This window comes from Cydia amplana, chromosome 2 (assembly GCF_948474715.1).
Source record: "Cydia amplana chromosome 2, ilCydAmpl1.1, whole genome shotgun sequence".
NCBI lineage: Eukaryota > Metazoa > Arthropoda > Insecta > Lepidoptera > Tortricidae > Cydia > Cydia amplana.
The window spans coordinates 9417577-9441534 of record NC_086070.1 but is presented as its reverse complement, the minus strand read 5'-3'; the positions used below and the strand labels follow the sequence as shown (position 1 = coordinate 9441534).

General features: G+C 36.4%; 1 protein-coding gene and 1 long non-coding RNA gene across 3 annotated transcripts in view; both read right to left on the bottom strand.

The window, feature by feature from the left end:
* Positions 1–5789: 5789 nt before the first annotated feature.
* Positions 5790–6506, bottom strand: LOC134662127 (uncharacterized). The gene is made up of 2 exons (XR_010098022.1): positions 6424–6506; positions 5790–6267 (listed from the first exon to the last, which is right to left on the bottom strand). It is a non-coding gene; the product is annotated as an uncharacterized LOC134662127 (long non-coding RNA).
* A 5889-nt stretch (positions 6507–12395) lies between these two features.
* The window catches only part of LOC134658104 (peroxidase-like), a 117467-nt gene continuing 105904 nt past the window's right edge, over positions 12396–23958 (bottom strand). For both annotated transcript variants that reach the window (XM_063513714.1, XM_063513721.1), the window contains 3 exons: positions 22549–22750; positions 16814–16922; positions 12396–12520 (listed from right to left, as the gene is read on the bottom strand). In XM_063513714.1, the coding sequence (XP_063369784.1) occupies positions 12442–12520; positions 16814–16922; positions 22549–22750 (390 nt within the window). In that variant the 3' untranslated portion in view covers positions 12396–12441. The remainder of the gene's footprint in view (positions 12521–16813; positions 16923–22548; positions 22751–23958) is intronic.

Sequence of the window (23958 nt, the reverse complement as noted above, 5' to 3'; positions counted from 1 at the left end):
ATCGTGACGTCACGGTCAACTCACCTACTTATTATATTTTTATCCGATTTATTAAATAGAAATTAAAAATAACTGCTATCTATGTTTTTCTAGTAATTATCTAATGCTTTTATTTCATGCATGGTGTGAAATAATTTATTTTATATACAGTCAAATACCCTATTGTTAGTGTTCAACACAGTGTTCCAGTCTTTGAGGTTTCACTCGGAATGAGAGTTAATAAGGTGGAAACTCGTATTTTTTTAGTTGCCCTAAAAGTCAAAGAAAACCTATTAAATTTTAACCTGAATTTAATATTATTTTGAAATTATTAATTTGAAATGCATTTCTTGTGGATACGATCTGTCAATGTTAAAAATAACGTTTCCTCGACCAGAAAAGTCACTTTTGACAATGACAGATCATATCCAAAGCAACTACAGGTCATATTCCTAACCTGTTATTACCATTAGAATACGCCTCCTAATAATATTGTAAAATACGGTGATCAATAATGTTTTAAGTCATTTAGGGTAGGTAGGTAGAGATATAGGTAGTTCTTAAATAACTTAGCATTAAGTTTTATAAATAAACGTTTCAAAATAAATAATTAATAAATGTCTGTTTACCGTTACAATAAATTAAATTCACACTCAAAACCCAAAGACAATATTAAGTATTATGTACTAACTAAAGGTTTTGTAGAAATCTCCCCGATAATATATTTTTAATTGATCTGATGAAGGTACATATAAGAATTAGTAAGTAAAAAGTTTCCTAAATATATGTTTACCTAAAATAATTTTATTATAATACATTGTTGTTCCATTTCCAGTCCTTTTATTGAAGTTTTTTTTGTACCTATTACAATTTATGTCACATTAACTAGCTGGTAACTACGAGTACAACTGAATTTACTGTAATAGTTACAGTCTAAATACAATTAGGTAGTGGTTTTTATTATTCATATAGTTCTCGTGAAGCTATTTAGTTCCTTAACGATAATTGTTGATGTTTAACCCAGTCTTAACCAGTGGAGGAAAGTTTAACGAGTAACAGATTTTGGTGCCTTAGTAATCTTTGTTAAACAGTTTGGCCATTCATATAAATCTTTGAGTTTGTTTAATCATAGCCCATTTCGAAGGACTCTCCATAAACTTTACGGTACTTACTTACAAACTGAGTAGAATAATTTATCTCAATCTTGAAATCCAGAATCGTAAATGTCGAATTGCAAATGATTGAAATACTAAATGGAAATCGACGAACAACAAAGACAGATAATACGTTGTCAAACTGGGTATAGAATTAACAACTATCGGAACTAAGAGGCTGAAAGTAGGATGTTTTAAGTCTAGGGTGTAACATTTAAATCGGTCAGTATGGGAAAGTCTGAAACTATACTATACATATGAAAATCTGTTCTTAAGAACCATGTCATCGATTTTAGTAACAAGGAAAACCACATTCATACAAAAAATAAGTTATACTCGGCTCGGGAACCGAACCCGGACCCGGGTTAAATGGGATTATGTAATTAATAAAAATATTATTAATTACGTAATCCCATTTAACAACGACAGTGAATTAATACATCTTTAAAGGCCGGAAAGGTAAGCCAGTGAAAAAATAAGGAAACACATTGAAAGAAATCTATGTAATACCTACCTAAATCTGAATTAGATTTATTATAAAAATATTCATTGCGCCCTTCTTCTCTTGTACCTAAATAATGAGACAGCAGCATAATTGTACGAGTATCAGGCATTTTATTACATGTAAAACAAAATATTTAAGATTTAAAAAATATCGGAAAATTGATAATCAGAAGAAAGGCTCTAGGAAACTTATAACATACGACAGGTATCTACGACACATAGATATTGAAAACACAGCAAGATCCCCAAGCTTGTCGGCGTTAGGACACACCGAACAGGAGGCTAATTCTGATCCTAAATAACCGGTTATTTATTCCGCTAGAATAAATATCACTGTTGACAGCTGACAGATCTTATTTAAATCAAATTCTTAACATGTTATTATAATCAGAATCCTCAACTTGTTATTGTTATGACATTACCTTGACACAACCCGCAGTGCATCAAACACGTGCCAAGATGCACTGCGCATTTCTCACGCACAAATAAGCGCGACGGGGTGAAGCATTGTGGTACATAAGTATTGTAATATTAGAATTGAAATTAAACAACCGCCATTTTTAGTTTAGTCTAGCAATGATTTATTCATCTGTTTAATTATAGACAACAAACATAAAAGTAAAAGACAAATAAACATATCGTAAAATGGGGTGAGTAGGGTCAAAACTGAAATTTAAACCTCGATAAACATTTTATTTTTACATATGAAAACTGAATGGTGTATATAATAATTGTTCCGGACGTTTGTATTTTAGTTTTTATTTTATTTTGGGTAGTTCCATTTCATAACTTTGACGATAAAGAGGAAAACCCACCTCACCCCGTAGTGCCACGTATTTGGGGTGAGAGGGGTTGTCAATGTTTTCATACAAAGGTGATTTTGGAAGATTGTTAGATCGATTTTTTTTTATTATGCGTATTACTATATCCATTTTAAATTGGAATACATTATTTTTGTAGCAGTAGCCTTAAAATCCCTTCTCACCCCCCTCTCAAACCTTCTCTCCCCATTTATAACCCACCTCTCCCCGCGAAACCTACTCACCCCGTTTTACGGTATCAATATTTATATAACATAATTTTAAAATGGGATTAACCCTCCGCGATATGTTATGTATATCATAAAGTGCGTCTTTGCAGTTGTTAGTGGTAGATTTCCTTGCGGAAATAATAATATAGCATAAAAGCACGGCAAATAAGTATTTAGGTACCTGTTGTTTACCTCTGCTTGTGTTTCTGTTTCTCTTTTTGGATTGTTTTCTTTTATTGAGCCTATAAAGAGTATTTGTGTGTGTTGTGTGTAAACATAATGTAGGTATACTACATATACAAACTGTTTATCCTTTTTTTTTTCATTTTTATCTTGGCGTAGGGCTCTTAACAGATTTTCCGAAGGTTGGAGGAGCAAAACGACTATTATGCTACCATTAATCTCTCTTGGCGACGTGCAAGAATGTCACAAACTGGCAGACATTCCACTTGGCAAGTTGGCACGCATCGGGAATAGCGCGTTAGTGATTGTGATCTAGGTGCCATTTAATACAATTAATGGATCATCGGGCAAACAAGGTGCTAATTAATTTTTTGCTAATTCCGAAAATTGGCACACGGGAAAATGTTACGTATGTAGGTACTTACTTTAGGCGCCTGGCCAAGCTAATTCTGTACGACCTGAAGAAAGTTGCAGAGATATAAGCCACCGCATCATAACATTTTCCGTTATATCTGGTTTTTTATCCCATTCGGGGTTTTCAAGACGTTTCTAGTAGATAGGTACAATTTTTTTTTTAAAAATGGTGTACCCTTGAAACGCGAGTCTCACTCGCACTTTTCGGACGGTTTTTTCAATTAGGTAGATTCAGAAAATGCCCGATTCCCGGATTTAGGTTTTTGATATCACTTTACCCACTTCTCCGATTCAATTTGTTGTTAATGAACATATTAAGATTGAAGGTTGTTAGTATTATATTTAAAAATTACATTATATATACAAACATAGTACATAATAAGTACTTACGTTAACTAATCTTTGAATAGTCGCTAAGCGGTTTGCGGCAGTTATGTTATGAAAGCAAACTTCACACAAAATAAACAAGGGTTGAATACGAGTATCATATTGTACGCCAATGATGTATTTATGCGTATAAAGTGCGTTGGTTATAACTTAAGAGCAAAATTTATTCTAGCACTTTGTACAGCCGTTAATGGATTCGTTTTGTTGAGGATGATTTAAGTAAATACACTATTGAATGTAAACACAAATCTAAGTCAAAGTCAAGTCAAAGAACTTAATTATAATATTTATAAACGACCAGATTTATAGATATGTACATAAGTATTAATTTGTTTTCTGTTAAGTAAGTATTGGCAAATCTAGCCAATAATCTCAATGCAATATTTAAGAGCTAGGTAGGTTGGTATCTACCTATCTGTGTGTGTTTATCTATATTACAACGAGTAATAAAAATGTGATTGGGGCGGCATACAAAAACATGATTTTTTATTGCTTTTCAATAGCTGTCTTTCAGGGGGCTCTATCACATGACCCGTGCTTGTTATACATTTGAAATATAGGTACACAGAGTATGTGTTACTTTTGCTTATATAGAACAAAAGAGAACAAACAAGAATTTAAGAACAAACGCAAGAATTTAAACTATTTAAAACGCAAAATGAAGGGGGCCCGACCGCACATACAAGAAACGTTTTTGTTTGTTTTTATATCTCCGGTTAAAGGATGAATCACGCTACCCGGGCCGTGCCCAGGCCGTGGCGTCCGACATGTCATTTTCTATGACGGCTCATCACGGGTTAGTCTCGGACTGTCTAGAGCACAAAATGACTAGTGTAATATTTTGCCTATATCCCTTTTAGTCTACATCGCAAACGGTCTAGAACACAAAATGACTACAATTATTTAGACCTTTATTTACCTACATTTCGTCGGTTTATCTTTACGTTAGCGATGTCGACGGGCTCCTATTTCTGTGCGGTTTGGCCTTCGGCCATTTGAAGATACCTAACGAACCTAACCTACCTAACTATATGTGGTCATTTTGTGTTCTAGACCGTTTGCGATGTAGACTAAAAGAGATATAGGCAAAATATTACACTATTCATTTTGTGTTCTAGACAGTCCGAGATCAAAGCCTCATCACGTGGTGCTTTCCATAGAAAACGAAGCGCCGGAAGCTCGGGCCAGTCCCCGGCCCGGTCTAGCGTGAGTTATCGTTAAAACATCAAAAGAACCTGAGTCAGTGTGATTATTAATGTCTATTATTTCGAATTGTTGAGATTTGAGATTATGACAATTGCAGATTATAAATAGTAGTTATTTTGATATAGGTAGGTACTATTGAGTTTTTTTATTAATATCATACAAGGTAAATAAATTAGTATACTTTCAACGTATCGCGCTGGCATCAATAATAAAATTACTACTTAAGCGCGAGTGAGATGCTTTGAAAATAATATTACATCAATAACAAATTTAAAAAATCTAATCAAAACCATCAAAACGCTGCTCCTGGAAGCCAATACGAAATTACTTTCCGATGTCAACATGATGTCATTTTGTTGTAATTCGTCCGTGCTTCTCACACGCTCCATTACAAATGTACGAAAAAGTACGAGCGAAATGCTGGTTGGCTGGCTGGCTGGATGGTAACAAAATAAAATCATTTATTGATGTGAGATGAGAGAAGTTCGAATTGACCTCCTTGTCTTGAATTGACAGCCTCCATGTATTATTCCGAGCGTAGTGTACCTTTTTCTAAACGAAGTCACAGGGTAATCCAAATTCTACACGTGTGAGTAACACATCATATATTCAAATTACCAATTATTTTTGAATACTTCCTGAATTCTATTCAGATATATTAATAACAACATATGTATTTTTCGTATAATTTACATTTCTAAGTTCTTATCCACTACACTACACCGTATGAAGGTACGTAAAGGAGAGCAAGTTACTGGTGGATAATTCGACATACGAATATCTGTTATTAGCTACTATGAGTAACTAGATTTACGTACGTACGTAAAAAAAAGTCCTAGGTAGTTTTCCGATTACCTATGTTTCTATTATGTGCAATTGACTACATTGTAACAAACGCCATATGGTCTAATAAAAAATGTTTAACATGACACTTTTATTCACCTTTTAAAACTGAATATCTTCTTTTCAAGGGCTGATAATCTTGAATATCCCCTTCATTCATTTTCGGTATGGCATTGTTCTTATCAACAACCTCTAAAATTCTAGTGTCATTCTGAGGAAACTCATTATCTGGGATTGTAGCATTATTTATACTGGGCTCGTCCAAAGTATCAGCCAACTCATCTTCGCTGACTTTGCCGCTATACCTTTTGTTATCAGTTTCTAGCTTAGCATCTTCTGGCGATTCGGTTGGTGCGTGTGTACTAGGCATCACTCCATTGTTAGATAATATGTCATCCTCGGGGTGATATGGATTATTATAATCAGAAACAGACTTTCTGAAGTCGTTTGTAATGCTTTTAAATATAGGAGACATTACAAAAGTGTTCAAAATTTTTATAGCGTCATCCGCTTCAATTCTTATTTCTATTCCGGCACAAATAGTATGTTGAATAAAATAAATAAATACTGCAATAAACATCAAAAATATACAGATAAGCTAAAAGATTTCTTGATCACGCAGATACATGTAGGTTGATAGATTTCATAGAGGTTATAAGTTTATAACATTGTACATATTACCCAACATGGGAATTTTTGAAACGCAGTTAAAGAAATACTTACGTAATTGAATTAGTTTTATCATTGCTATACACGAAACTTTCATGAAACTCGTTACTTTATGGACAACTGTAAACGCTCAACGGCGTAACGTGAAACTTCAATTCAACATTCACTCCTTTCTTCTAGTTAGGGGCTATTCATAAATTACGTCATTTCAAATTGGGGGGGGGGGGGGGTCTGGACATCGGATGATGGTAGCAAGACGTAGGAGGAAACGGGGTCATTCGAAGCATGCTTTTTGGATGTTTTTGGGGGAGGGGGTCAAAACTTGTCAAAAATAGATGAGGTAATTTATGGACAGCCCCTTAGCTAAACAATCAACTTTTGATTAAAGAAATTACTTGGCAAATCGTGACCCGTTTATTTAACAAACGCTAAACAACGTCCATAGTTTAGTTGAAGCCAAACTGCATCACGAAGCATTATACGAAAACAATTTCAAGTACAATCGTATTTTCTCTAAAGTAATAAACACGAACAGTGTGACCAACAGTTTTTTTTTACTAAAAAAATAGGTAGGTACACTCCTGTTTTAAAAACTACTTGTAATTAATTTTATTGGTCTATGGTCAATCGGTCAATTCATCATCGGTCATTCATAACCACCATGTTTGTTTCATGTAGAACCAATCTTGTTTTAACGTTTTGTTGTTTTTAAACCTAGGTACATTACAGAGGTCATAGAGTTGTTACAGAGGGAGAGGAAACACCGCCAGTGTAATAGGCGGACCCCAGGCTCCCATGAGCCGTGGCAAAAATGCCGGGATAACGCGAGGAAGATGATGATTGTTGTTGAATATTGGGAAATTGAGCCCGCACCTATTATTACCTATTTGTACCTATAAGTTGCAATTGAAAAACACACCCTGCGAAAATGTCGACTAATTACGGTTCTTAAAGACCTACGTCTGTATGTGTACCGACAGACAGACGGAACTGACTGCGAAGACTTACTGATACGGTTACTACTACTACAAATATAGTTTTACCATACATAAAATAAAAAGACAATACTTGTATTACATTTATGTTTTAGACAACACCGTTTTAAATAAACCTTGTTTTCTTTGTAACCATCTCCTTCCTGTTATAATGCATGAATTGCCCAGGCATATTATTTTCATGTTGGTCACACGAAGTTAGTTAATCGAAATAGGTTTTCATAGTACATGCGAACGTGACAAATATGAGAGAAGCCATAAAGGAGAAATCCAATTTCGCCCGTCTGATTATGAAACAAACAAAGTAGAAAAGTTCTCTGGTCGTAATGACGCCATTTAGTCATGATAATGATTATTATATTGTGTTATTATTTGCAGCACATAGATCCGGAAAAACAAAAATAATGTCTAGGTGATAATGAAGGACTTACCTATGCACAATTTTTTTTAGAATACTTGTTTTTTTTAGCATTAGAAATAAGGTAAACAATCTTGATGTGTCTTTTAATTGAAAAACACATTTTAAAAATAAGTTACGGTAAATATGTAACAATTATGAATCTAATACGATCTTTTATAGTCTTCTGCTTTCATAAGTAATAGTTATTGATTTTTAAAAAGTGTTTTTCAATTAAAAGACATGTCAAAATCGCTTACCTTCTTTCAAGTTCTTTCTAATGCTAAAAAAAAACGAACTATAGGACGTAGCATAAACATAAGTAGGTAACATTTATTTACTCAATATTTAAGTCTAGTAGGTATTAGTTTTAGTTGCTAAAAACTGTAAATTAAAGAAAATACTACGAATAGGCGTTTTTTATTTAAATCTTGTATTCGCTCTATTGGATTTGTAAATAACACCTACATTTTCTAGCAACGAAAACTATTTAAATCTTAAGGATCGTTGAATTAAACTTACAAATTATATCACCTCGTACCCATGTAGGTATGTACCTCACACCATCGCATAGGATTATATGCGACAACAAACACAAACCAGTTCGTTATTTTATCGGAAAACGATTTACTTCGAGTAAGGGTCACATATCATATTTAATCAAAATCACGAACCTCTTGGGGACACCGTTTATAGAAGGTTTGTTCACATAATGGGCGGACATTACTAAAACATTACCACCATACACATTATATATCTTTCTCTTGCATTCTAACCACCAAACGATACGCGCGTGTCCTAGACATTTAATTAAGAACCTTTTGTACAGTTCACCATTAAAGGAATGGTAGTTAAATTTATCATTTGTTTTATTTAAACAGCGCCAAAAGGGCGCAAACATAAATTGGCATTATATGTCCTGATTATATGACATATATACCTACCTACTGGCGTCAATATTGCACTGGTATTATGAGCTTCTGAATGGCATGCTCAGATTACATGTCTCCGCGCGCTACAAAGAAAAGAGCTCTGCTGTCGAGCGAAATGATATGTCACTTAATTAACTTTATTCACGTTTCAACTTGCGGAATCACTTGTTAACTTCTATTAAATTACTGCGATGTTCTTATTACATCCATTGACGTGGAAACCGCAATGTAAAGAGTTAGGTACCTACTTACGATTACATTGCGAGTGTGATATATTAGGTAGGAAGACCAAACATATAAACACTGTTTTAACATTTACTTATACAAAGGAGAAGGTGCTACACAGCCTTCAGTGGAAATAATGTAAGCAGTCAAAAATAAAACAAGTTTTTTTAGTTTTGCTGATCCAAATCGAATTTTTTGTTGATACCCAAGCACCCAAAATAAGATTTATTAAACGATTTATATGTTCATGATATGTCTGTTTAATTTAGATACCTATATGAGATGCTCGTCAAATAAATTTATCTGCTCAATAGAATGAAATCCTATAACGGCTATAACATTTATTAGATTGAAAATCCTGCACCACCAACGCTAGTTCAGACAGAAAATTGAGTACGAATAAGATATCTATACATATTACATGTAAGCTTGAGATAAAAAATATAATAAATATTACGTTAATATATTGTATTGAAAATAGAGTAGTCAGACTAAGATAAGTCAGCGGGCTCAGCACGGTTCCATTTTTTATCCACTATCACTAAGCCCGTCACTTTCGCACTTACATACTTGTTAGAACGTGACAGGCATGGTGATAAATGATAAAAATGCGACCGTGCTACTAGGGCTGGAGCGATTTTGATAGCACACGTAGTGCAAGTGTTATTTTATACGTCAAACTTCTATGAAATTATGACGTATAAATAACACTTGCACTGCGTGTGCTATCAAAATCGTTGCAGACTTAGTCGTATCTAGTCTAACTCTAGGATTACTAGAGGACATCAAAAATGTTGATATGCAGATAATGAGTCAGAGCCGGCTGAAACATTTTTTTTTTTATTCTTCCCTTTTTTTTAAGGTTCTGTACCCGAAAGGTAAAAACGGGACCCTATTTTACTAAGAATCCTCTGTCCGTCTGTCTGTCTATCACCAGGCTGTATCTTATGAACCGTGATAATTATACAGTTGAAATTTTCACAGATTATGTATTTCTGTTGCCGCTATAACAACAAATACTAAAAACAATAGATAATGCTACGGAACCCTGCCTGCGCGAGTCCGACTCGCACTTGTACGGTTTTTTCTCTTTGATGCTATAGCGATAGTTAAAAACAAAAACAATCAGAAAATTTCAACTGTCTACCTTTTACGGCTTTTTTATGAGATCCATAGAGGTCGCTGACGGCTAAACGAATAGATAGATGGACGGCGAAAGCTCTGTCGAACCCCTTAATAAAAATAAAACAACAGCAAGTAGGTAATATTACTGTTTATTTAATATTAAATTCGACAGAACGATCCGGTATGTACATTCGTAATTAATCACACTTTAACATATGTACAAGACATAACTTTTATATACAATAAAAAAACGCGAACATGGAACAAACTCTTTTTGGAAATTGGTGTAAAAAAACAATGGGTTGCACTCCGGGAGTGAAAACTCAATGACATTGTAACAGTTTTTCGATCAGGTCACGTGACCTGTCGCGAGTTTAACATTTTTTCCCCACCTCAAAAAATGCACAGCACCGCTAAAGAAGTTTTCACTTCAAAAATTAATTGATCTACTTACATATTATTTTCTTAGTTTTCGAGTAAGTGTGTTTTAAAAATGTCTTCGACAAAAATATATCATATTTTCCCGCTTTTTTTCAGTAACTTAAATTCTATAATTAATAAACTATATAGAGACATAGTTTCTTAATTATCTATGAATCGTCATCATACTATGTGAGCATAATATGTAGGCATTTATGGCCTATTAAACTATACTATGAATTCAAGCTCGAATTTCCAAAAAACTTTGTGTCAAGAAAAGTTATTGAAAAAAGGGGATAAATAGAGTGAGGTTTTGAGCAGATGACGTGCAATAGGCTAAATATTAAATTAGTATTGTACAAAACAGTGCTGGTGGCCTAGCGGTAAGAGCGTGCGACTTGCAATCCGGAGGTCGCGGGTTCAAACCCCGGCTCGTACCAATGAGTTTTTCGGAACTTATGTACGAAATATCATTTGATATTTACCAGTCGCTTTTCGGTGAAGGAAAACATCGTGAGGAAACCGGACTAATCCCAATACGGGCCTAGTTTACCCTCTGGGTTGGAAGGTCAGATGGCAGTCGCTTTCGTAAAAACTAGTGCCCACGCCAATTCCTGGGATTAGTTGCCAAGCGGACCCCAGGCTCCCATGAGCCGTGGCAAAATGCCGGGACAACGCGAGGAAGATGATGATTGTACAAAACAGCATGTTTGCAAGCCGACCTCGGCTAGTAACTTTCTTCCTTGTTCGTAGATATTTCTGTAATTTCCGGCCTTTATAGTAGTCTACTAACACAATGAACGTACTCGTTGTACAGTCTCCATTAAGGTGAGTTCGACTAAGATCGGACACCGGGTAAGATCGTATGATTCAAATTTCTGCCTGTTGCGGGGCTTTTTTTTTTAATGCTGGCAAGGTGATGCAATGCGCTGTTTTGCAATGTGTTTTGTCCCGGGACACAAGGGAAACCCGGGTCCCGGGAAACAGGCAGAAATTTGAATCATACGATCTTACCCGGTGTCCGATCTTAGTCGAACTCACCTTATGCATCAGACATATCTAAGCGGCCGAAGTGCTCAAAAATATCTGAACACGCACTCTGACGTCTCTGACGCCTTGACAATAGAGGCGTGTTCAGACATTTGGGAGCACATTGGTTGCTCCGATATCATATCTGATGGTGAATGGTAACTCCTATTTCACAAAAATGCAAGTGGCAAAACATTTACACAAATAAGTTAAGAATATTAAATGGTTCACTTCATACATAACGTCAAAATATATACGAACCTATTTCAACCTCGTAAGGCCCACCATACAAAATTTTCCTATTTTTAATTTGAACCTTGTTGTATAAGTAAATTTGTTTGAAAAAGCAATGAAACAAAAGCATTGAGCCTTACGAGGTTAAAATGATTAACGTGTACTTAATACATTTTATAATTACAAGAAAAAAGTTATATATAATATCAAAAAATAATCTCTTAATTTGAAAGTACCGATACGAATGCAGCAACAATAAAACCATACCTACTTTCACATAACAATCATATGTAAGTAAATACTTCTCAATTTGTCCTTAGAAAAAGAAATAATGGGAAGAGGATAATATTATATTATGAAGGCAAGAAATATAAATTCCTTAAAACTATTGGGTGGTACCCCCAAATATGACAGTGGCTTTGTTATGTCAAATAATAATCACAACCATTGGGTAACTTAGCGTTTCAATAAATCTAGGTACATTAAATACAACGCTCCTAATAGGAAATAGTTCAGCGGCGGTAGCACGGTCGCATTTTTATCGCTTGTCACCATGCCTGTTACGTTCTACCAAGTATGTAAGTGCAAAGGTGACAGGCAATAAAAATGGTACCATGTTGCGCCCGAAGTGAGGTCTATTGTCATGTTATTATTTCATACGTATTAATCTTACATGTTGCTTCATCTTAGTACAACTTAGGTATTAATCAAATAATCATTTGTACGATCCGGTGGCATCCTTCCATAATGAGAGGTCGATAGCTGGCAAGTGGTCGCACGGCATTAGAGGGTTTCTGCGGAAAACAAAAATTTGAATAATTATAAGTACATATAATTACGTAGGTATATAAAGTATGGCCAACGAAACAATAGTCTTTGAAAGGCTAAACATTGTATGCAAAAAAATGTACGTACAGTCTCTAAATAGGTTTCGCACAATGGCATGGATTTGGTACTGTTCGAATACATACTTAATATTGCTCATTTCAGTCATTTCCTACCTTCTCTGATATTTTCCAAAGCAAATGTGATTTTAACCATACAAGATTAGAAACGGAACATTACGTAATAGCTGTAAAATCATATTTTTAACCACATTGATGCAAATTAACTATATCTGTATAATATCCACGGGGAAGAACTTTATTTGTGATAGAAATTTTTATTACGCTTAATGAGAATGTCACATAAATATGTTTATCTTTTTTATTTGTGCCTATTTATAATGATGACCATCCACTTCCTACTACTCATTTATAATATGTTTACACATCACACAGCCACGTAAATATGTAGGTTGTATCCTATAAATAAAATATTTAATGGCTTCAGGACGTTTTATGAAGGTCGGAGGCATTAGCTACCTTCAAATAAATCAATGACATTCTAACTATTATCAATGTCAATAAATATGCTATTGCTGTCCTACGCGACCTAAGTCTATACTTAGGTCGGTTGCAGAGTTTTACCTACATAAAATTCTCCTACGAAAACTGTACCTATGGCATCGGCGTGAGGGGAGCTGTCTACGAGTGGCTTATGTTCCTCTTATCATACGAATCGTGCACAATGTGCAGAAATTGAGCATTGTGGCCATAAAACGGGCTAAATACTAATGGTATGGTCTTATAAGGTAAGAGTAGGTAACCTATTCTAGGTTGGACTGTAGCAAAGGGGGGGCTGGGACTTAGATTTTTTTTTGACAAAGTGGTGTCATTATGACACTATTTTTAAATGATTGTAATGTGTATATCACGTCAAAATAAGCATCTTTTATTGGAAAAACTTTTCTCTAAAATAAAAAATGGCCGAGTTAGACACCTCCAAAGATTGATATTTTTAAAGGGAGCTGGGACTTAAATGATTTTAATGTATAGAACACATCGAAATAAGCAACTTTTACTTGGAAAACTTTTTACTAAAACTGAAAATGGCGGAGATAGAGCTTAAGGCAGGCCAGGCTTTTAAGGCAGGTCGGAGTAGGTACGACGACGAGCGAAGCGAGGAGGAGTGTTAGGTAGAACTGCGACCATACAGCGCGCGAGCCGAGCGAGCGAAGCGAGCGTGCCGCGGCAGCGGCCGGCGAAGCGCCAGAACCGACGTTTTTATAATAATACAATTTTGCAAGTCCCAGCTCCCTTTAAAAACATCAATCTTTGGTCGCGTCTAACTCGGCCATTTTTTATTTTAGAGAAAAGTTTTTCCAATAAAAGATGCTTATTTTGACGTGATCTACACATTACAATCATTTAAAAATAGTGTCATAATGAGGTATAAGTGTGAGGTATAAGTGGTAACTTTGTCAAAAAAAATTCTAAGTCCCAGCCCCCCCTTTCGTACAGTCTGACCAAATACTTATTAAATTTTACTAGACTATCAAATATAAGCATACTTCGGATTCTAGGGGGCATAGGTAATTTATTGATAGGTAGGGAGTTCGTATACCTATCGATAAGCACAATAAAATTATCGATGATTCTTGGCTGTTTCATACATTTTGGCTGGTGTTGATCTTTTTTATGGAAGAGTAACTTTTATTTATGCGATTTCGGGGTTGGTCCCATAGAAAAAGTTGTTCAGTATGACCTATATATTTACATCGTCAAAATAATATTGCAGGTTGATAAAAAAAAACACCCGTATAGTTATACTTATAAGGTTCACGGCCCTAACGGGGTTCACGTTTGATCCATGAATGTACCTAACAACTTGTAAATAACAACATGATGTAATAAGTACTGAAAAACTAAATTGCTTCACAGCCTCACAAAATGTTGAAACAAGGTGGAATTATTTTTGCGCTCTCAATTACAATTACTAAGTCATACATTCATTTTGTGACATCATATTATTACAAGGTTGGGAAAATACCCTTAATTAATCATAGTTGTTTAATATGAACCATAAAATGTACAAGACCGGGCCCGGAGACCGGTAAGTATTGAAACTTTAACGCATTCACTGCCAGGGGGCGTGGCCTAGGAACAAACTTGTATGACGGTGGACGCACATGTGCGTTGGGGGCAGTGAATGTGTTAAGAATCTGTTATGTGCGGGTATAAAATGTGAATGTTATACCCGCACCGCACCACAATCGCACACGATTTCAAAAAAAGATGAGATCGACATCAAGTACATAATAGTAAGTTTTAATCGGCTTCAAAGTTAAATCGAGAAAATATACCCCATAACATGAAATACATTTCTAATTTCCCTACCACCAACTAAACAAACGAATTGATTTTCATTTGTTTATTCATGTCATCCACGTAACAAGGAAGCGTAGGTACCTATTGATAGTGATAACAGGTTATGATCTGTTAGTGTCAATAATTATATTTCTTCAACCAGAAACGTCACTCCAGATCAAATTCATAACCTGCTACCTATATAAATATTTACCTGTCTGCGATTTGTTTGCCGACAAACATCATTAAGTAAACATAATTTGGCTAACTGTGACTTTACAAATGTTTTTTTTTGTTTTCCTCAATAGAACTGAACATTGCTGTACATTATGATACAGTTTTAGTAATATAGAAAAACTATTGACTTCGAAGAAAACCGGGAAAATGGCGGTACGACCTTAATAAATTCTTGTAGCCTTACATCGCTTTATTTAGATAAAAACGAGCAAAAACACAAAGACCCAGCTGTGGGACACGCACTATAAGCTATAAAAGTGTTCCAAACAACTGTCCTTTTTTAATTACGATCACTTTGACGAAATGTGTAGGTATTAGGTACAAGCTTATCAGATTATATTTCGTAAGGAGTACGGTTCGATGAAATCAACAAACTAAATCCGATATCTAAACATTTTAAGACTGATATTTTCTGTAAAGGCACGCTCACAATTTTCTATTGAATTTAAAAGTCCAACATCGAAACATTTCTATTCTACGTTTGTGGGAATTTGTTTTGAACTTTAAACATTTCTAACCAAATAGAGAACTTTCAAAACTGCCACGAAGGAAGGATTACCAGCTGAGCTCGACTGGCTGGAATACATAGTTAAATTAAATGGCTATCGAAAAAATGTACCTACTATAATAAATAAACATGTCATTGTTTCACATTTAAAAATCACACGCTCCTTTTGATGGAGAACAGGCTAAACTCACATTAGGATAAGTAAACAAATAATGATGTTAGGTAGTATATTTGTACTTTATGACAATCCAGTCGCACCATATTTTTATTTTAAATATATAGAACCGGGCAGCATGGCGGGTTGGTCTCGGACTGTCTAGAACACAAAATGACTAGTGTAACATTTTGCCTATATCCCTTTTAGTCTCCATCGCAAACGGTCTAGAACACAAAATGACTACAATTATTTAAAATAATAAATAAATAATTTGAGCCTATATACGTCCCACTGCCGGGCACAGGCCTCCTCTCATGCGCGAGAGGGCTTGGGCTATAGTCCCCACGCTAGCCCAATGCGGATTGGGGACTTCACATACACCTTTGAATTTCTTCGCAGATGTATGCAGGTTTTCTCACGATGTTTTCCTTCACCGAAAAGCTAGTGGTAAATATCATCATCATCATCATCATCATCATCATCCTGTCCTAGCCGATTTCGGCCTCGGCGACTGGATATTCACTGGCTATTGAGAGCGACGATCGTGAGCTCTCAGGTGGCTGACGTAGCCTATTTTTGCGGCGAATGTACGTCCACACTCACCGCAGGTCAGCACCCCACAGCAGCAGGGGTGCTGACCTGCGGTAAATATCAAATGATATTTCGTACATAAGTTCCGAAAAACTCATTGGTACGGGCCAGGATTTGAACCCGCGACCTCCGGATTGAAAGTCGGACGTCATATCCACTCGGCCACCACCGCTTAGACAATTATTTAGACCTTTATTTACCTACATTTCGTCGGTTTATCTTTACGGTGCGGTTTGGCCTTCGGCCATTTGAAGATACCTAACGAACCTAACCTACCTATATGTGGTCATTTTGTGTTCTAGACCGTTAGGGATGTAGACTAAAAGAGATATAGGCAAAATATTACACTAGTCATTTTGTGTTCTAGACAGTCCGAGATCAAAGCTGCATGGCTGAGTGAACTCACCCGCTTCTAATTTGCTCGAAGGCCTTGGGCTGCATGATGTGGATGCCGTCGGCGTTGTCGCACAGCAGCCTCGCCATCGAGGCGCCGCGGCGGATGCTCTTCAGCTGACCTGTTATACCAAAACATTTTTAAAAGTTTTTTTTTATAATTATAGTAATACGGCAGCCTAATGCGGCGACAGCGGTTGTGGAGCGAACGCGTGCAAGAATATGAATAGTATGTAGGTATAGGTACGCATTTATTTATAAAAGTTATTCTTGTCAGGTACAACTTTTCATTTCAGGATTTCTCCGAATTCTCTTTATTTAGTGATTTTGTTTTCACGATCATAATCGACAAATTATAACGATTCATTTATATCAGGTAAAATATTAAATTACATGTAGGTACCTACGTTCAATTTCACGGAGCGGGCACAATTGCTTTAAAAAATCGACGATTTCCTTTTGACAACTATTACTTATTACCATAAAATGGGGTGAGTAGGGGCAAAACTGAGATTCAAACCTCGATAACATTTTATTTTTACATATGCAAACTGAATGGTGTATATACTTAATAAGTGCTCCGGACGTCTGTATTTTAGTTTTTATTTTATTTTGGGTAGTTCCATTTCATAACTTTGACGATAAACAGGAAATCCCACCTCACCCCGTAGTCCCTCGTAAGTAATTGGGGTGAGATGGGATTTCATACAAAGGTGATTTTGGAAGTTTGTTGGATCTTTTTTTTGTTATAAGTATTACTATAGCTCCATTTTAAATTGGAATACATTATTTTTGTAGCAGTAGCCTTAAAATCCCATCTCACCCCCCTTTCATCCTTTCTCTCCCCATTCATAACCCAACTCTCCCCGCGAACCCTACTCACCCCATTTTACGGTACTTCAACAAATTCCGTGTCAGAGTGGCGTTATTACACAAAACAACAATTATAAATATTGGTTTCTGAGCAAGAGGTGATAAAAGTTCGCATCGTTTTATTTTTCAAATATCATTTAAATTTGTATGTTATGGCAAAGATAACATTTCTATGATAAGAATAACAAACAGGCAGGCAAATAGGCAGTTAAAACCGTTTAACCAAAAAAAGGGCCCGTTTTTTGAGTGAAGTACCGAACTCTATATATGAAGGGTACACGGAAAGAACATGTCTAGTCACTTTGACAACTTTTTGAGTTATCGCGGTTTGAAAGGAACGATGTACATAATTAATACATTATTTTCGTGTATACGTGTTTTTAAAGTGAGAAAAAAGGAGTTATATTTTATGATTACAGAGGCAACAGAAGCTGTAACAAATAGTTCATTAAGAGCTCTACATTCTGAGATTTAAATCTCATTTTCCAAAAAAAGTGTTCTTTCAGTGTGTCATGTTCTTTCATGTGCCCTTCATATATACCCTTTTTTGAATCACTAGGCCATGAGTCCATGACAGCAATTTATCATAAAACTAGCCTTATATAAGGTAATTTTTTCAATTCAAGAAGGTTCTAGAAGGGTGGAAATAATTACGCCTTTTATTAAAAGATTAATTGAACCTTACCTACCTCATTTGTTATCATTACTAGGAATTATTAATTAATCCTAATTTGTTATAGCGCTTATAATATTAAATATAATACCTACTGATAAAATATTAGATTATTAATAAGAGAGAGAGATTTAGATTATTATTAAACAGAGGTAAGATACTGAGTACATACTTCGGTTTTCATTTTCTTAACATTTTCGTGTAATCGCCAATCTGTCTAAATTGTTTGCAAAGCCCTCGTAATAAAAATAAATTAATGATCATTTTCGGTAACGTCACGTTCATAAACATCTACACACGTTTTCATACTTACAATGAGAGATGAGAAGGTTAAAGAGTATACAGGTAGGTATTACACATTATTAGCCGTAATAGCCGTCAATGTAAACGTTTTCTATTAACGAAAGCGTTGCTAATAAAGACGAATTAATTTCTAGGGAAAGGATTACATAACGTGGTCGACGGTGCGAATTAAGGCGACAATCCATTTCCAACCGCAGCTGCACTACTGTTCATTTTACTATGGAAATTGACAGTAACAGCGACGCGTTCAGTACCAGTAGTGCAGCTGTGGTCAGAAATGGAATGTTACCCTTAAGATCACTTCGTTCGCTTCTAAGTAGGGTCGATGTTGACTATCCGCGAAATAGGGTTTGTTATCCTTTTCACCCCTTTTAATTCCGCATATTTATTATGTTTGGGCTTATTTTTAGTAGAGGAGCTGGGATTTCAATCTCATAGAGTCAGCGCGGAAAGAGAAGAGTAGTGAATTATATTGGGCGCCATACATTTCACGACTCTTCTCTTTCCGCACAGACTCTCTCTTTTAGTATTAAAGTAGGTAAATCATTGGCCAGTAAGGTCCGGGTTTTGTCCTTATATATAATGTATGGTGTTTAGCAAAAATGTGTCAACCCACATTGATTTTGCAATAAAATGTCAACTTTAAGCGTAAATTTTTTGAGTTGACATGTTATTGCAAAATGAATGTGGGTTGGCACATTTTTGCTAAACACCATATTATTAGCTGATCATTATTATTATTCCAAGCCAGCTGAAGTACTTTAACAGATAGATAAAATCTCGTACCTACTTCAATTTTGATAGGATCCAAGCGCTTTTGGTACCTACTTATCTCCAGGTGATGACGACATTTTTATTCGGCGCATTCTTGGTTGCTTTTAATCCATCACAAAGTTCAATAAGATTAACGAGATTTCAGCAATTGAAACGTACTACATGGAAAACCACATTTAATCCCAGACAATTGTATGTTGTGTATTGTTTCGAGTACCTATAACTATTGTTTCGATAACCTATACCTACTGTGACTACAATCGAATCAGTTCGCATTTTCCACTGACCGAACTCTCTATAGGTTGCAACGGCAATTGAATTTAAATGAAGTGGTACTGTATACAAATAGTACGTATAGTATGGATATATCATAATACCTATTGATCACGATACGCTGAATTGTGTTTTATCTGTTCATTATTTGAAAAAAGTCATTCATAACCCATTTGACCAAGCTTGAAAATTTTACAAGTATAAAACTTGACTAAGTTTCCTGTAGAATATATTTACTTCCTATTTACTATCAGACAAGTAGGTACCTACTTACATAAATTATTGTGGATTCCGTCCTAGCAGAGGAACCATTGACGCAATCGCTGTCGTGAGGCAAATCCAAGAAAAAAGCCTTGAGCACCAACGGCCTCTCTACATGTGCTTTGTGGATTTGGAAAAGGCTTTTGATAGAGTTCCACGCGAGGCTCTCTGGATTGTTCTTTGTAAATTTGGTTATCCGAAGAAGTTCGTCAACCTGATTCGCCAATTCCACATTGGCATGAAAGCCCAGGTTCGGCACGAAAACGAACTCTCCGAGGAGATCCCAATTACAAGTGGTGTAAAGCAAGGATGTGTTCTAGCACCTACACTCTTCGCAATATATTTTTCAGTGGTCATGAGAGATGCTCTGCAGTATTGTGGTGACCAAATTCAGCTGAATGTCAGAACTGAAAAGGGTGTATTTGACATTTCTAGGTTTAGAGCGAAGACCAAGGTTCAGAGGGTCTCCATTTTGGAGATTCTTTACGCTGACGACATATGCCTCATGTCCGACAGCATGGCGTGTCTCCAAGGCTACGTTGATGCACTACATCGCTCATGTCAACAGTTTGGTCTCGTTATTAGTGCTTCCAAGACTCAAATTCTCAAACAACCGCCAAGAGGAGGCGAGGCTGACCCAACGGTGCTGAATCTAGATGGGAGACCTCTAGATGAAGTATCGCACTTTAAATATCTTGGGAGCACTATCAGGCGTGATAACACCCTAGCCTCGGAGATACCTTCACGTATCGCCAACGCCGCTGCTAATTTCGGACGACTCACAGGTCGCGTCTGGAGGTCCCATGATCTCAAGCTCGAGACAAAAATTAGCGTCTACAGGGCGCTAATCATTCCTGTCCTTTTATATGGAGCAGAGACATGGTGCCTCTACAAAACAGACATAAAGAAACTGGACACTTACCACCTGAGGTGTCTGCGGTCTATACTCAGGATCAGGTGGCAGGACCATGTTCCCAACTCCGAGGTCCTGCGTCGTTCCGGAATGTATGGCATGGAGGCCATTCTAATGCAGCGGCAGCTCAGATGGTGTGGGCACGTCCTTCGAATGGATGACCACCGCTTGCCTAAGGCTATCCTCTACTCTGAGTTGGCAGTGGGTAAGCGGAAGCACGGTGGTCAGCACCTGCGCTACAAGGACGTCCTCAAACGGCATCTGAGTGCTTGCGCCATCGACCCTGAGCGTTGGGAGGAGCTTGCTGGAAGAAGGTCATCTTGGCGTTCTACCATCCATAACGGTGTCAAAATGTTTGAGGATAACCGCCTCACAAGCCTAGACACAAAACGCCAGTCACGGAAAGAGAGACCTAAGCCCTCCTACGTGTACACGCTCAACGCAGCTGGCCAACTTTATTGTCACACGTGCAATAGAGTATTTAAGACCAAGTTCGGCCTGGCCAGCCACATAAGGGCTCACGCTAGACAACGTCCATGATGTTTATTTGGGGTCGCCGTCATCGAAAACGATGAGGAGGACTATATATATATATATACATAAATTATGTTGTGATTAATGATTTAAGAAGTATGTACTACGCGGCCATTAATCTATTATGTAGAATTGTGAATATTGGACATCAATCATGGATAAAGTCGACTACCAGTATAACTTGTTCTGAAACCCGCCGTTGTTGGCCGCCTAATTGAATCTTTTGTTTTAATTTGATTAGCGTCAAGGCACCGAGGTAGATATTATTTAATTTACTGCCTATCAAGGGATGAACTGACAATTGGATTTTATGTTTCCAAACGCAATTTGGTTTAACTTTTAAATAAGTTTTTATCTGTTTTCTAACTATATATTAGAGATGCCCCGAATAGTGGTTTTGGCCGAATACCGAATACTGAATATTCGGCCCCTCTCGGCCGAATACTGAATATTCGGCGACCGAATATTCGGCATGACAAGCGAACATTTTGAGTCATAATTATTATGAAAACTGATCGCCAACAAAGCTCAACGTTAGATGACGTTAGCTAAGATTTATTTTTATTGAACAGAATTAATGAATAGAGTGAAACAAATCAGACTCATGATAAAAATAAAATGTTTTTTGACCAACAAATGCTCAAAAAATGGACTTCATATTTAACAACTTTCCAGGAACATATTCTAAATATACCTACATAGTTTTTGGTTATTTTTATTGTGCAATTTTTCTTTTTAAGTAGGTCTAACAGATTCGGCCGAGTAGTAGGCAACATTCGGCCGAATACCGAATATTCGGCAAAGTGGCCGAATAGGCCGAATACCGAATAGTTGCCAAATATTCGTGGCATCTCTACTATATATTATTTCAAATCTGCTAAGATCTGTTTAAATGTCACGTAAATTTATTTGATTTACTTAGTTCGAGTTATAGCTATCGCTGAAAATGTTTTGTGAAAAATATCTGAGTGAACTCGGAGAAGGCATAAGCTGGCGCGTAATTGCGACGTGACGACCGTGATCTTGCGTGGGAGGCAACACTTACGTTGAGTCCTACAGTAAATTAGATTTCAAACTATGTAAAGGTACAATGAGACAGAGCTATTAATATTCTATGTGGTGCAGTTTCTGTGTTCGTGCTTACTTGGGGTGAAGGCGGTGACGTGGTCAGCGCCGTTCTCGTAGAAGAAGCGGTCGCCGACGCGCGTGCGGTAGAACTGCTCGGTGAGGATGCAAAGGAACGTGGGGCCAGCTAGCGCGCCGGGCACGTTGTGCTCAAGGGAGCCCGCCACCACCACGTCCACGTCCTCGGGGCTCGCGTACAGCTGCTCTAGCACTCGCACGTTCTGAAAAGGAAAGCTTTTCATATTAATCAAATAAATAAGCATAAAATAAATATGTCAGCCCTAAATTCAACTTGGATACATGATAATAGATCCTACTTATTCCATTTTATTTTTCAAGCAACTGTCTAGACAAAACCATGACGTGAATAAATTGAACGTAATTTTAGATTCAGTATAGTCCATAATTCAAATTCCTAAAACTGACATAGCATACTAGTATTTCCCCTTAAAGCTTACATGTTCTTAGTTTGCAATTAACTTTCTCTGATTGATAGCGAATCAAGTTAAAACTATAATCAAATACATACTATGTAGGCACTTTTACTATTAATAATACTAAATAAATATATCGTTACTTCCTAAAACGTTTAGTATTAATTCGTTTTCAAATAAGATTTAGAGGGATGAATTATATAAAAAGAAAATAAATAAAATAACTAATGTTACAAAATCAATATAATTTATATATTCACAATAATCGTTTAGTGCCAGCACAAAATGCAAATCGTAAATTAGTTAGGATGTCGTATTTTTAAAACCTGTCAACGGAAATCAAGGCTTTCACGCTGTCGAATATATGACGCCTACCTTTAATGAGGCAAAAGTGCTGATTTTATCGAACGCACGTAACTCGATTTTGGCTGAATTATCGCTTCAATCTTTTTTCATTCTTCCGTCGCTTTTGAAGATTTGAATCCAGTAAAGCGTGTTTGTTCAATTAAATATGTAGGTACATAGGAATATAATTTTGTTTGATTTGGTAGGTATATAGTTGGTTATTGTATTTTTTTAACTACATTGCCACGTAGGATTTCAGAAAGAAAGTCAAATAGGCAAGTGAAGGCTATTTAGCCGTGTAACTTCAGACAAGCTGAGACACTCAAGTGAAAGTGTAAAATTATTCAGAAATGGGAATCTGCAAATGATTCAGTACCTACACGTTTACGGCAGACTTCTCCCGTCTCGTCTGTTGACTAAACGCGCCCAAAGTGACGATCGAATTCATTTCAACAAGATTTTCAAATCAATTTCTACTCGATTTTAAAAACGACGAAGTCTTGGATAAAACGGGGATATTTGTGATGTGTTGCTGTAAGTAAGGTTGCCAGAGCTCAATGAGGGTGCGGGGTGTTAGGGTCTGCAACGCGCATGTAAACACCTCTGGAGTTGCGGTCCATATGCTACGGTTACCGCTTACCATCAAGCGG